This window comes from Osmerus eperlanus, chromosome 24, assembly GCF_963692335.1.
Source record: "Osmerus eperlanus chromosome 24, fOsmEpe2.1, whole genome shotgun sequence".
Taxonomy (NCBI): domain Eukaryota; kingdom Metazoa; phylum Chordata; class Actinopteri; order Osmeriformes; family Osmeridae; genus Osmerus; species Osmerus eperlanus.
Window position 1 is genome coordinate 2220721 of NC_085041.1, and position 15156 is coordinate 2235876.

General features: G+C 50.0%; 2 protein-coding genes across 2 annotated transcripts; one reads left to right on the plus strand and one right to left on the minus strand.

Moving 5' to 3' along the window:
• Positions 1–2248: 2248 nt before the first annotated feature.
• On the minus strand, positions 2249–7061 carry prdx6 (peroxiredoxin 6). Its single transcript, XM_062450513.1, has 5 exons — positions 6893–7061; positions 4742–4898; positions 3148–3294; positions 2730–2876; positions 2249–2623 (listed from the first exon to the last, which is right to left on the minus strand). Exons 1-5 carry the CDS (start codon positions 6982–6984, stop codon positions 2498–2500), a joined length of 669 nt encoding a protein of 222 aa, XP_062306497.1. The 5' UTR covers positions 6985–7061; the 3' UTR covers positions 2249–2497.
• Positions 7062–7442: 381 nt separating this feature from the next.
• plpp6 (phospholipid phosphatase 6) lies at positions 7443–10589 on the plus strand. Its single transcript, XM_062450512.1, has 2 exons — positions 7443–8154; positions 10180–10589. The coding sequence occupies exons 1-2, from the start codon at positions 7677–7679 to the stop codon at positions 10572–10574; spliced, it is 873 nt and encodes a 290-aa protein (XP_062306496.1). The 5' UTR covers positions 7443–7676; the 3' UTR covers positions 10575–10589.
• The last annotated feature ends 4567 nt before the right edge of the window (positions 10590–15156 follow it).

Consider the following 15156-nt stretch of genomic DNA (forward strand, 5'->3'; position numbering starts at 1 on the left):
GGGGAGAGACCACTGGGGGAGGGGTCTGGAGGGGGGAAGTAGAAGGGTGGAGGTGATGGTTTGTGATGGGGAGAATGTGTGTGTGTGTGTGGGGGGGGGGGGGGAAGAGAGCCAGGCGATGCGGGTGGGACAGAGTCTGGAAAGCATCAGGGCAGTGTGAGTGAAGCAGACCATTTGTCTCCACTATCAGTGTGTGTGTGTGTGTGCGTGTGTGTGTGGGTGAGTGGAGTGGCATGTTGTTTTGCCTCTCTGGTCTCTGGCTTGTTAACCTGCAGGTCACAGGCAGCATTAGGTGATGAAGCCAATGCCTGGTACACCGAACGGGAACAACCACCCAGTCTGCACACACACACTCACACACACACACACTCACACACAAATCTTGTTAGTTACCAAGACTTGGAAGTAATTTCAATCCTTATGTGTTTGTACATGTATGCATGAGAGAGAGGAGAGGAGGGGAGGGGAGAGGGGGGAGAGGACAGGAGAGGAGGGGGAGAGGGGGGGAGAGGAGAGGAGAGGAAGGGAGAGGGGGTAGAGGAGAGGAGGGTAGAGCAGAGGAGAGGAGAGGAGGAGAGGGGGGGGGAGAGGAGAGGAGGAGAGGAAAGGAAGGGAGAGGGGGTAGAGGAGAGGAGGGTAGAGGAGGCGAGGGGAGGGGGGGGAGAGGAGGGTAGAGGAGGAGAGGAAGGGAGAGGGGGTAGAGTGTTCAGTCAGATTAAGCCAGTGTCTGACACTGAGTGCTTCACATACTCTCACACTCAACATTGCAGGCTGGTATTTCAGAAATGCATTTGATCCATGCACAGTGTTTGTGTGAGTGTGTGTGTGTGTGTGTGTGTGTTTGTGTGTGTGGCTGAGTGAGTATGCCAGGGTCTCTTCCAAACACAGACACTGTTTGAGTAAAAAAAAATGTGAGAAATGTGAGGGCTAGTGGTCTGTCAGTTCTCTTCTGACTGGAGATGCTGCAAAAATATAAACATTCTCTCCGTTTCTTGAAGAGCTTGTTTAGACCAGCTCTCCTGCTGCCCTCCTGTAGTGTGTGTGTGCATGCGTGTGTGTGTGTGTGTGTGTGCGAGTGTGTTTAGGCAGAGGGGGTGGTAGGACTATCACGCTTCCTGTGACAGAACAGGCTCTCTACACATCAGTTCTCCATATCCTTAAAAAGAAAAGCTAGGAATTGTTTGTAACTTGTTCAACCATTTCTACAGTGCGTCTCAACACCAGTTTGGTTTGTGATGTGTGGGTGTGGGGGGGGCTGTAGCACTAGTGCCACCTACTGGACATGCAAGGTAAGAAGCTTTAAATCCCCCCAGGTAACCGGCGATCCGTATTCAGTATTGAATACGGATTGCCCTTGGTGGGTGCAAATCTCACGACTTGAAAACAAATTATATTTGACCCTGATCCCTAGCCTGGAGGGGGGTGGAGAAGGGGGGGGGGGGGGCTTGTGGTGGGGGTGACATCTGTGTGCTCAAAGGCGTTCCACACATTCCTCACCCCCCGTCCCCCTCCCTCTCCAAAGTTTGTCCATCACAACAGAGGGAATCCCCTTCTTCCATCTCTGACCTTGAAATTCCACCAAGAAATTCCAGGCCACATGTGTGCGTGTGTGTGTGAATGTGTGTGCGTGTGAATGTGTGTGCGTGCTAAACAAACCTCAGAGGGTTTAAAGAACTATAGGCGTAAGCGACACCCTGAGCGTGGCTTCAGTTTCTGCTCGTCTTACAGGCTGGTTTTTCTTGCTGTAACAGTAACTGATGTTCAGGTGACAAGCAGTCATCCAGGGCAGCCTCGTCTCACATGCAACACTCACGGTAAACTACCCCCCCGGGGCACACATGCCAACCTAAATAACTTTCTGATCAGCATTCACACAAGTATTAAGTAGCCCGAGTCCTCAAAATTCAATCTCTTGCTGCTAGTTCTGTTGGGTGCTTTATCCCATGAATGGCAGTGTGCTGCCCCCTGCTGGCAGAATATGGCAGTGCATGAGAACACGCCATTGACGGTAAATGGGCTTATCAGCTAAAGGTTTGCCTTTGACACTTATCCCAGAGGCCAACCTCTACCCACTGATAACCCGCACATGATACAAAGGTTAAATACCGATGTTTCTCCATTCCCTCCTTCAGTTACAGCAACGCTAAATCACCACTGCTTACTTGAGGTACTTTCTATAGGCACCATGCGTGTCGCGTTGAACAAAGTTTGCCAAATCTCAACTGTAATAAATGTTCCAACACCGTAGTTAAACAGCCTTGTATGAAGGTTTTTATTGAAGTAAAGTTAAGGCACTGTACACAGACAATGTCATGGTTAGCGAATCTAGACCTCCTACAGTACATGCTACCTGGATGCATCTGGACAACCAGGAGAAGAATGCACCTATCAGGACTGAGAACTAAAACCAGGAAATGACAGGGTCCCCCCCCTTAGGCTACGTTGACAGGGCCCCAAACGGGACCGTGTGGAGGAAGTGACATCACTACCGTCTTCCTCAGGGCTGAGTGTAGCGCAGGTATTTCTTCCCAGAAGGCACCTCTTTGGTGGTCACACCGTTGGGGAAGAGGGAGGCGGCTTCAGCGTCTGACAGGGAGGGGATGACCATGACCTTGTCACCGGGCTGAGGGAGAGAGGGGAGAGAAGGAGAGACAGATTAATTACCAGAAACATCAAGCACAGCTTGTTAACTAGCACCACTGTGAGTGAGTGTGTGTGTGTGTGTGTACCTTCCAGTCGACGGGTGTGGCAACCTTCTTCTGGGCGGTCAGCTGCAGAGAGTCGATGGCCCGGAGGATCTCGTCAAAGTTGCGTCCCGTCGTGGCGGGGTAGAGGATGGACAGCTTCAGCTTCTTGTCCGGGCCAATCACAAACACCTGGGGGCAGGGCCAGAGGAGAGGTTACTCACTACAAACAGTGAGGTATGCGTGTGTGTGAGAGACACTCACAGCGGGCTGTGAGGTGCGTGTGTGCGTGTGCGGCGTGTGTGAGAGAGGGAGAGGGACACACACACAGCGGGCAGTGAGGTGTGTGAGAGAGAGGCTCACAGCGGGCTGTGAGGTGTGTGTGTGAGAGAGACACACAGCGGGCTGTGAGGTGTGTGAGAGAGACACACAGCGGGCTGTGAGGTGTGTGAGAGAGACTCACACAGCGGGCAGTGAGGGGGAGCCCATCCTTGTCCAGCTCGTCAGGGTCCAGCATGCCCAGCAGCACAGACAGCTCTCGCTTGTCGTCAGCGATGATGGGGAAGGGCAGAGGGGTGCCAGCCTTGTTGGCGTGGAACGCCATCACATCCTAAACACAGGAGAAGAGGAGAGGGGTTGATGGTACGAGTCAGTGTTTATCCCCAGTACTGTCCCTCACAGGGCAGGGCATCTTTGGATCCTCTGGACCAGTGGTTCTCAAAGTGGGGTCCGCGAACCATAGCCAGGGGGTCCGTGAAATCATTTTCCATAAATTATAAAATTGTGCAGTATCAATAAAAAGTGAAATAAGATAATACTCTACAGATGGGGAACATTTGCGCCAATAAAACAAGAATAGTGTGTCCATTTAAGAGCACAAAGGGCATGCTGAATGGGTGTTACGATTCTGTGGGGGGGGGGGGGTCTTTGGAAAATGTTCTCCCCTGTAAGGGGTCCCTGGCCCAAAAAGGTTTGAAAACCCGTTCTAGACAGGATCCTGACATTGGCTCCACAGTAAATGGATAAGAGTGTCTGTTAAATGACTAAATACAGTTTATGAAGCAGTTCCTGGTCAGTGTTGGGAGTTTTTCCTTGTCTTCCTTGAGGGTTTAGGTTGGTTGAGGGGCAGTTCTATGGGCATATGTGAAGCCCTCTGTGACATGCTTGCGTGTAAAAAGGGCTATACAAATAAATTTGATTTTGATTTGATTTGTTTGCATTCACAGTCAAATGAGGGGGGGGGGTGACTATGAACACTGACAAGACAAGATTATCCTTTTCCCTCCGTTTAACAAGTAGCTCTGCTCTCAGCAGGACTTCTGGTTGAGAGGCACCAAGTGCAGTTCTCTCTGACCTACAGCAGGTCCAGGGAGCCACACAGGCAGAACCATGACTAAGCACTTTCCCAGAACCTTCCCCATGGGTGGGGGTGGGAGGTGAGACTGCAGATGGCGTAACTGTAGAGGGCGACAGAGCTGGGGGAGGGATGCCTGCCCGGTCAACAGCTACAGCAACAGAGACCGAGGAAGCAGCACCTTTTGTGGGAAGCGGCCTTTGTTTCCTGTCCTGGGGGGCAGACTGTGTGTGTGTGTGTGTGTGTGTGTGTTGAATTACATGTGGAGATGAAGCTAAGAGGAAAAAGTTCAGAAGGAGTGCTGCAGTAGTTTTCCAGTAGATTTTACTGCAGCTCATGAATTCCAAATCTAGACTCAAGGACAGAAGTCGATTTCCCAGATAGCTGGTTTTGAACTCGAGGGGGGGGGGGGGGGGGGGGACGGGTTGTCCAATCACACAAGGCCTGGGACTTTGGCTGAGTTGTAGAAACCAAGCCTGGAGGGGGTGGCTGCCGTAACCAAGCAACCTAGCTGCAGCCAATGAGATAGCACCGCGTGCCTAGTGTGTTTTAGGGAGTCTACCTCGTGACTGGCCACTAGAGCCACTGCCCTTATATCATCCCTCCTGCAGGGGGCGAGAGAGCAGATAACTTATAGCTTTTGGGATGAAGTGGCATCTGCTCAAGAGGGGATTGCGTGTGCGTGTGTGTGCACGCATAGGACCTCGCTCCAAGTGCGGTGGTCCTCAACGCTGTCGATGGAGAGGGCGATCATCTTCACGTCGCGCTTCTTAAACTGGTCGCTGATCTTGGCTGCGCAGGCCAGCTCGGTGGTGCACACAGGGGTGAAGTCCCGGGGGTGAGAGAACAGGATGCCCCATCTGGGAGGAGTAGAAGAGGAATGAAGAGAAAGGGAGACAAAAGGAGAAGATTAGTGCATAGAATGATTAGGGGGGGAGGGATTGGGTGAGTGAAGGAGGGAGAGGAGGACTGAATAGTGAGTCTCAGTGGAGGAAATGCCTCAACAGAAATCCCTGGGAACGAAACAGCTGCAGTCTGGGAGCGCCTGCAGCTGCAGAAGCGAACACACCGGGGCGCAGGAGCGTGGGACGGGAGGCCAGAGACACGGACACGCATTCAGCCCTCCGGTCGGCTCAATCTGAAACACATGCGGCTGTCTGACATCCCTCGCCTGTTAGACAGCAGGAGCTCCGTGTTGCAACAAGCCTCATCAGTCACCAGGGAAGGAAGGACACAGCTCCCATGATGCATCTGGTCTCACCAAGTCTGCATGTCTCATCTCCCCCCTCTGGAGGTCTGTAACCAGGACGATCAGAAGCGCTTGGAAGAATCACGTTACCTGGACGAACGCCACAGAGACAGGTGTTGCAACAGAAGAGGAAGCTAAACAGCCATGACAGAACAGTAGCTGATAACAAAAGTGTTTGGTCCACTCTCTGTGGACCTCCCGTTACAACAACAGGGTGATGAACCATGACAACTTGTGTTTCAGAGACCAGGCTGCGTAGAAAGGCCCTCCCTGTCGAGCTGTATCAAACTAGGACAAGCCAAACAAGTTGAAACAATAGGTTGCTAGACCCACTGACCTCATGCTGCACTAACAGGATTGTGTTATTGTGCCATTTCATAAATGTGCTCTGAAAGATACTCTGCATTACTGTCGGATTTCTGTTCCTTTCACGTAAAAACAAAATTCAGACTCTTCTCCAACAGTAATTGGTGCGTGACAGGGATGTTCTGAGCCATACAAGACACCACCACCCCTCCCACCCCTCCCAGGGAAGGGAGAAACCAACAGAAGCGAGAACACCACCTGATCCTGAGTGAGGATACGGCCTCAGTCTCAATTAGCCACAGGGTCTGGAAGAGGAACTGTGGGTCTGCAACATTACTCAGCCTGGAGCAGGAAACAGATGCATCGCACATTCCCTGAGCTGCAATGAGTTATACATTGCAAGAGATAAAGCTAACCTCTCCCAACTAGGGCCCATTTTATTCCTACCACATGACCAATGAACACGGGGTTGGAGACTTCAAGTATGCCATCATATCTTACTGAACTTTTACAACTGACCCTTTTGGAAGTGCTGTTACACAAATAACCAGACGTGCCTTTGTCCAACTAAAGCCTGTATGGTGTTTGTTCTGCATGTAACCCTCCATCTCTCCCTCTCCATCCCAGTCTCTCTCTCTGAGGGTCAATTAAAATACTACGTTGTGGTTCTAGGCGCCAAGTAGTCTAGGGGAAAATGTGTAACTTTTCAAACACACAAAACAGAAACGCATACACGAACGCACAAAGACACAAACAGATCAGCGGTTTTAAACAAAGCTATCCTTGTTCTTCCGTTGCTTTCACAACCCAACTGAAAAGCAAGCCGATTCAATAGCATGTTTTAGTGCCAATGTAACGTAATGTAACAAAAACAAAGAAACCCCTCCATGCGCATATCCCAAGGTGCACGCTGCATTGAGGAAAGATTATCCTAAGACCTTCGGTCAAATACATGGGTACCCGTATGGGACTGCGAATTCAGTTTATCGGTAATTGGTAGTCCACAATTAGGATAGCCTAAATACCATTTGGATTCCGTCCTACTTTACATTTGATTGCACGTGTCGTTTAACCACAAGGGGTCGCATGAGCATCTACAATGTTAAATTCAATGATGTGGGCTTAATTATCGATTTCTAGTAGGAAACTACACGGTCCAGTCTGTAGGCTATGATTTGGTTGCAGCGGTAGAGTTTATACTCCGGTAGGCTAGCGCTGCTTTAAATCAATTTGATGTTGCAAAATACATTCGATACAGATTAAAGACGTCGGTTGAGATTCAAGTTCAGGTGCACTCACGAGGTTCCTAGGAAGTCATGAAATTTGATTTTGCCGACGGTTGTGTTGGCTTCAAAGTTTGGGAGCACGTCCCCCAGAAGGATTCCGGGCATGGTTGCAGTCCTCTCTCCCTCGCGATTCACCAAAGCAAAGGCGAGAGCACAGAGAAAACACCGAATTTTGGTGGCGTTTTAAACGGACGTGCGCGGGGGAGGAGCTGTTACGTAATCAACCAAGGAATATTACATATACATACATTTTACATTAAATACAGGTGACTGACGAGTAATTTGGCCTCAACATCAGTTTTAAATTTTAGTTGAGTAAAGTAGCCTAGGCAAGCTATGGTTCAGTGAACTCGTTAAAGTTTTTAGGGGTAATTAGCCTACAACTATGCTAAATAGTGCCCTTATCGCATTTTGCAAGGTGGATGAATAGCCTGCTTAATGGTTAAATTGAAATGTTTGTTGAACAAAAAAACGATTACAGTTTTTTTTCTTTCTTCCTGGTTTCAATAACCTGCCGTTTTTATTACTCAACATTCCCCTCGCGCTTCCCCCTCTAGCTTCACTCTCCGTCACGTGATCTTCCCCAGCAGACTGTCAGCGGAGCAGCTTCCCACTGTGCTTTGCGCTGCGAACATCAAAGATGGCGTTGCTTGAAGCAGCGGTCTCCGACGTGACAGCGTTTGTCACCTGTAAAGCGATGCGGTAGGGAGAACGACATAATTTACTTATATCACTGACAACGTCTTACTGCAACCGATTTGGATTACACCAACCCGTCCTAACAAAAAAATAATAAAATGCCGTCTCCGAAAGCAAAAAATGCCGGTCGAAGCGGTGGAAGCCCTTTGAGTAGTACTAATGGGCGCTACGAATTCATGTCGCTTAACCGAACACCTCCGCCTAACCTCCTTCCGCGTCAGGGCTCAGACCCAGCCACAGCTCGTCTCCGGGCGTCAGAAAGCCCTACCCGGCGCCGTGGCTCCGGTTCTTCAACATCTTCAACCGGAGCTCAAGGTATGCCAGAAGAGGACTGTATGCGGCTCAATCCGTCTTTCGTCGGGATTGCCCTGAGCTCCCTTCTAGCTATCGACCTGTGGCTCTCGAAGCGGCTGGGAGTGTGTGCCTGCGAGGAATCGTCGTGGGGCAGTGTTCGTCCGTTGATGAAACTGATAGAGATCTCGGGACACGGTATTCCTTGGCTGATTGGGACCGGATACTGCCTCTACAAAAGCGACAGTCCCGCTGGGCAAGAAGTGATGCTCAACCTGCTTATGGGTAACCACGTCTTTAATATTGTTGGTTTTGAGCGGCCAGTGCATCTCCCGGTCTTTGTCCAGTTCTCTCATTCTTCCTGCTGCACTGACGTGAGAGAACTGCTTAATTCCCTCTGCCTCACAACAGAGACGGCATTTATAGCGCTCCGCTTTCACCTAGCCAGTGTCATGAAATCAGTTTAGATGGAGTAGAGAGAGAGGGAGAGAGACCACTGAGATGCACAGGCTGCTTGTTACAGCCTCTTTGTCCCAAATATTCATGCCTCCACCTCCCTCATCTTCCTTACCTTTTATAGTAAAACACACTTCACCTCTCCCTTCACTGGCTGCTCTCTCTCTGTCTCCCTCCCTCCCCCTTCACTGCTGTGGCGCTAGCTCCATTTCACAACAGAGGCTTATCTGTCATCTTCACTTCCTGTGTTTCCAGTCCCCCACCCTCCAGACGCGTGTCCATCTCTGCCTCTGTCCTGCCGACGGGCTGCCTGAGGTGACGACAGCAACCACAGCCTTTAGCGCTCTGACCTATACACTTAGGCTAGACACGACACAGAACACAGGCAAAGGTATCTGTGTGTCCTGTTGTTCCACACATCAATATACACGTCCATCGTTGCCGCGCATGACGTCATCGCGAATGCACAAAAGGTGCAGAGTTTAGATGGTGGGATTCACCACATGGGTCAGGGTTGATGGAGAGCTTGGCCTGTGACGTTTAAGGGGGACCCCAGCTCCTCCCCCAGCACGCTCGTTAAAGAGGTCGTGTTCAACACCTGGATCACGTCACATCAACCAGGCTTCGCTCTCACGGTTTCCTTTTGGTGCATGAAGAAGGAGGGGCTACCAATGCAGTCTGATCACAGCTGGTCGATACAGCGTGTAACACACACACTCCAGTTTTATCAAGAGACAACAGACACAGAGAGAGAGAGTGTCATCTGTTGCAGCGAGTCCGAAGCAGAGTAGGACAGGGGAGCTTGGCTCCTGGTCACCGGTAGCCACAGCAACCAAGACCACACCAGTGAAGGTTGTAGGCCAGGCCTGGACTGAGTGGTCAGACTGAGTTGAATTGTCCATCCGTGAAGTTTGCAGTTATTATTGTGCATCATAAAAGGATGTGGATACTGTGCAGTTTGAACTGTAAATACAGGCCGTTGCTTGAATATGCTAATGCATATTCCAAACAACATATAATAGCTGCAACATACAATAGCTGCATTAAATATCCCTGACTGCTTTTCAGGTCTCTAGTCTTTATTCTCCTATTCATAAGGACAGGCTAGTTTGGCAGTCCTGTAGATCAGATAATCTGTTTGAAGCTATGTGAAGCTAGGCCAGCTGTGTTTCAGAGGGAGAGGAGAGGGGTGCAGGGGAGAGGAGAAGGGTGCAGGGGAGAGGAGAAGGGTGCAGGGGAGAGGAGAAGGGTGCAGGGGAGAGGAGAAGGGTGCAGGGGAGAGGAGAAGGGTGCAGGGGAGAGGAGAAGGGTGCAGGGGAGAGGAGAAGGGTGCAGGGGAGAGGAGAGGAGAAGGGTGCAGGGGAGAGGAGAAGGGTGCAGGGGAGAGGAGAAGAGAAGGGTGGAGAGGAGAGCCAATGCCAGCTGATCCATTACAGTGTAGTATAATACCACCACTGGGATGGAAGTACTGCAGCTCTCTCTCTCTCTCTCTCTCTCTCTCTCTCTCTCTCTCTCTCTCTCTCTCTCTCATTCTCTCCTCACTTCAAAGGCTGCTCCTCATCACCTGTGTGAGGGCGTAGGCGGGCGTTAGAACCAAACGTGTTTGTGTGCCTGTGGAGTTGGTGGGTGTTCCAGTGTGTGCCAAGCAAGTGGTGCTCTGTGGTGTATGTCATCACAAAGACCCAGACTCAGACCCAGACTCACCGCCTGGGCCTGTTCCCACGCCAGCAGCCACATCATACTGTCTTCCAAACGTGTCTTTTATCTACGCAGGGAAAAAACAGATGTGTGTGTCGTCAAGTGTGTTGCTCTGGCGTTTCTAACCCCCGTGCCGCCCCCCCCCCCTCTCCACAGCCCTGCTGCTGGACGTGGTCCTGGTGGGCGTGGTCAAGGCCGTGGTGCGTCGCCGACGCCCCTCCCACAACCGCATGGACATGTTCGCCACCTTCTCCGTGGACCGCTACTCCTTCCCCTCGGGCCACGCCACGCGGGCCTCCATGTGCGCGCGCTTCGTGCTGGCTCACCTGGTGCTGGCCGCCCCGCTGCGGGTGCTGGTGGTGCTGTGGGCCGGCCTGGTGGGGTTCAGCCGTGTCCTGCTCGGGCGCCACAACGTGACCGACGTCCTGTTTGGGTTCCTCATGGGCTACGGGCAGTACAACCTGGTGGAGCTGCTCTGGCTGTCCCCGCTGGGCCTGCAGGGGATTCTGGGAGGGGGGGGGCTGGAGGATGGGGTGGCGGCCGGCCCCTAGCTGTCATCGGACGGCGTCCTGTCACTCGCCGCTGTTTGCTGAAGAGGAAGGCCGCTACCGACCAATCAGAGATCAAAGATGCTCCCTCGGAGAACAGTGACTGAAGATGATAAGCCGGAACCATGCAACATCACACACTGCTGCACAAACTCTCCTCTGAACGCCATCGCCATTGCATTTAGCGCCTATAGAAGATACATTGGTGTGTGTGTGTGTGTGGGGGTGGGGGTGGGGGTGTGTGTGTGGGGGTGTGTGTGTGTGGGGGTGTGTGTGTGTGTGTGTGTGGGGGGGGGGGGTGTGGGGGTGGGGGTGTGTGTGTGGGGGTGTGTGTGTGTGTGGGGGGGGGGGGTAGGTAGAAGGGTATGAGCTTGTTATGGTTGCCTGGGGGGGGCATCGCCCTCAATACTTTCCCACTGGGAGCTATAGAGGATTACGTGGGAGGCGAGAGCATTCTCTCCCCTGTTTCATCCTTTTTATGTTTGGAAAGAATTGGGGATATGAATCAAGAGAGAGAAAGAGAGAGAGAATGTGTGCGTGTGTGAGTGAGTATTAAGGAGAAGAAGAGCTCTTCTAGTTTCCCTTTTTCTCCGAGGGGGATGTCATGATATCATGCTGGATAATTAGGAGAGTAGTTTCAGAGTCTGTAGGGCCAAAAACCTTATAGGATCCATTCATGTAATAGTTTACTTCAGACTCGATTCAATTAAGCTTTGTGGTCTATTTTTCCCCACAGTGAAGACTATTCATCATGGTATGGGAAGGCTTTCAGGAGCTGGCGCTTGCTAAAGTGGGTGACCCATAAGCAGGACGACCTATGAGAGCAGCTGAAGTTTTTACCGGTACGACAGAGGCATGCGCTGTTTTCGTTTCACCAGAGCCTGCCTCCCTCTCTCCCCACACACACACACATCACCCATGACTCCGCCTCCACATACAACCCATAGCCCCGCCCCCCTGAACAACATCCTGGACGCTGGCTGACTGGTCGTTTATGCAACACCAGGGTTGAGGAACAAGGTTATAAACCCAGGAATGAACTTGTGGGGGGAAATGTGCTACTAAGCTCATGCAGGAGATATGAGGTGTAGGGGAGTAGCTTTAGATGTTTTGAAATGCGTCACAGGCCAGTGAATTTGAGCCCACTTTGTGTGTGCATGTGTCAGCTCCCTCTTTCTCTACCTGCCTGCTCTTCTTTTTCTTCCCGTGAATGTGTGTCTAACTTAACCTGCATGTCCTCACGTTAATGTTCTCCCATGTTCAACCGGTCTGTAAACCTCAGCTACGTCACCATGACGACTTTTGTGAATTCCTGACCCCTGTTCAGGGTTCAAGTTGTAAGATCTAGTGATTCAGTCAACAGTGTCTTTAAATACCCGCCTGAAGTCTCCGCCCCCTCCCAGCAGTACCCCACTAGCTGAGAGAGAGAGAGAGGGGGGGAGAGAGAGAGAGGGGGGGGGGGGAGAGAGAGAGAGAGAGGGGGGGAGAGAGAGAGAGAGGGGGGGGGGGGGAGAGAGAGAGAGAGAGGGGGGGGGAGAGAGAGAGAGAGGCCACCCACTCAAAACTCCCCCACTCTGATGAAATATGGAAGAGCAGCTTATTATCCCTCTCTCTGTCTCTCTGTCTCTCTCTCTCCCTCCTTCTGGTTACACCCTGCTCTCCATCCCCCATCCTCTCTGCCCCCCCCTCTCTCAAATCACTTGGATATGACGCTGTCGTCCCAATCAGCACTTTTGATGTAGCTTCTATCCTGCTGCCCCCCCCCCCCCCCAACTTCATCACCCACAAACAGCCCCCGCCTCCCTCACCTCTGATTGGTCAGATCCAAATTCATCGTCGTCCGTAGCAACCCGGGCTTGTAGATGTCTGTAGATGTTTGTGAACTGTCTCCTAAACGTAAGCCCTGAGGTCAGCTCCAGGCTTGTGTGTCAAGGCATGCAGGGGTTTTTTGTGTCAAAGCTCTACCGACCCTGGGTGTTGACCAGATACTCCAAAGGAAGTATCGAGATGCGTCACATGACTGTATCCGGGCCCGCCTCCATGCTGTTTCTTCAATTTGCAATAATCCTGGGTCTGAGCCCTGATTGAATCATTGATTGGACCAATGGGCTTCCTGGACTCCTTATAGCCATACGCCAGATCACACTGTTCAGATCAGCTTGGTGGTCGTCTGACCGACCACACAGGCAAGTGAGTGAATAAATTACAGCAAAGTGCACCACAACGCTATAACTGATTGTTTCACTGGCATGAAACACAAAATATGTTATCTGTAGTATGTTAGACTCAGTTGGTTGAAGCCTGTTGTCTAGATTAGACAAGACCAAAGGGAAAAGGCTTTGGTTGGAGCTCAGCAATATGGCAAATGTCACTTATTGCCGGAAAAACATCGACCATGTCACTATGGCTCTGTAAATCTTTTTCAAACGTCCGTGTAGCGGTGAAGTGGATCTGTTTCAGGCACCTGGTCTGTTGTTCAGCCAGTGCCTGCAAGCTAGTCATGCCTTCTGTACAGTCAACCACTGCTGACCCATTATGGCTTCACCTCTCATGATCACCTGCTATGTGCTCTTGAAAAAATAACTATTAATTTAGAGTAGCTTGTGTGTCTATTGTATAACACTTAATATTAATCGTGGTGTCAAATATATGTAAATAAATGGTCATTGGAATACTGCAAATCACGTTCTTTGGAGTTGCTTGTATCTGTTAGCACATGTATCTGTTTTTTTTCTGAGGTTTACTCTAGAATGATTACACTGTCATGGGGTATCTTTTAATAAAAATAATGAATGAAGAACGTCCACAGTTGTTTCATTGGTGGGTTCTGTGATTTAAGATTTTAATCAAGTAAATGTTTTACTAAAGATTACGATAAGCATAGATGACTGGTAAATCATCTTCTCCCGGAGTACCGCAACAGTTTTATATCAATGTTCCCGTGTGCTGAGTTGTCCTGTGTTCTATCATCCATTTACCAGATGATGCGTCTGAAATCAAGTGGTCAACACTGCAGTCCTGGTGCTCATCTCGCCATGGGGACGTAAGGGGAAGAAATGGATTACATTAGAGAGAAGTGCAACACTATAGCTGATTGGTTCATTGACACGAAACACGAGGAATGTCATCAGTGATGCGCCTGACTTTCGGTGACTTAACCCTTGTGTTATCTTCGGGTCATTCTGACCCATCAGTCATTGTTACCCACCGTCGTATTGCGACAACTTTACCGCATACAAAAAACAAAGTGAAGCATTTTTATTTTAACCGTCGGGCTGTCTCAGACCCCCCACATTGCAAAGGTTAAAAGAAAATTATTTTTATTTGTTTTTGTATTGGGTACAATTGGGTAAACACAACGATGGTTCATTATGAACCTTTGGGTCATGTGACCCGAAGGCAGCACAAGGGTTAAAATCTCACCGGACTTGTTAAGACTATACCAAAGGGTACATTTCGACCTGAGGTCAGTTAAGGGTTAAGCGTGTGTGTGTGTGTGAGAGATGGAATTGAGTGGATGTCTAAAAGTTACACTGTCAAGCTTTTTGGCTGACGCAAACTCAGATTGATAGAATTTAGAGATGATTAAACCACAAGGTGGATCTTAGATAAGCCTGGTCCCCAGAGTGACTGAGTCTTCAGTTTCATCTGTCAGGATTAAGGTAACACTCCCTCAAAACTCAATTCTACTCTGAAATCTTTAGGTTTAAATATCTACACTAAACATTGTAAGAGATCTGGGATTTTACACGTTATTTTGCTGGTGTGAGTATTTGTTATTCTGCAAAAGAAAAGTAATACATATTATGTCATTGCTACATGAATATTTTATCCAGGTAACAGTTTCAAGTAGTCAATAGAACAACATATTTAATTGCGTTGCACCAGCTTGAGTTCATGTTTGTTCCCTGTGTTCTTTGGGTCCTTCCTCGCTTAGTCTTTGTCAGTTCCTTGTTGTGTGTTTGACATGTGAGTATCACCCAGTTCCTCGTGGTCTCAAGATAAATACTTTTGTACGTTTTGTCGTGGTTTCTTGATTATTGGGCAGGGTGGCAGGCGTCCAGGGGATGGTCAGGGTCCAGCTACTTTGCAGTCCTAAGATTGGGATGTGTGTGTATCTCAAATAGTGAGGTTGTTATGAGTAAGAGTTATATAACAAAGGCTTGCTAGACAATCAACAAGGCTGCTGGACAGTGAATTAGTAGGGTTCCAGAGGTGAAGCAGCTGTGATCAGTTATAAATGAGAACATGAGGACTAAGAACACCCCCTATTCCCAGAGTCATGTCTGAAAAGTGGAAGGCAAGGCTCCTCAGAACGGTGAGGAGAAAGAGGGGCCAGGGTGAGTCAGCGTCAGGGGAGACTGTGGTGTGTGCGAGTGTCTCAATAGCAGTACAATAGGGGTCTTGTTTTGGAGGAGAAAAACATAGAGCAGAAGCCAGAGAAGGAGAGATGTTGAAATTGAGATCTGGGGTGAACTGGGGTTTGAGAAGAAACTAGGACATGTGGAGTGGGGTTAGATGGGGGTTTCTTGAGGAGAGAGGAGTTCATCAACACTTTAGGAGCCAAGGGATGCGCACGCATGTT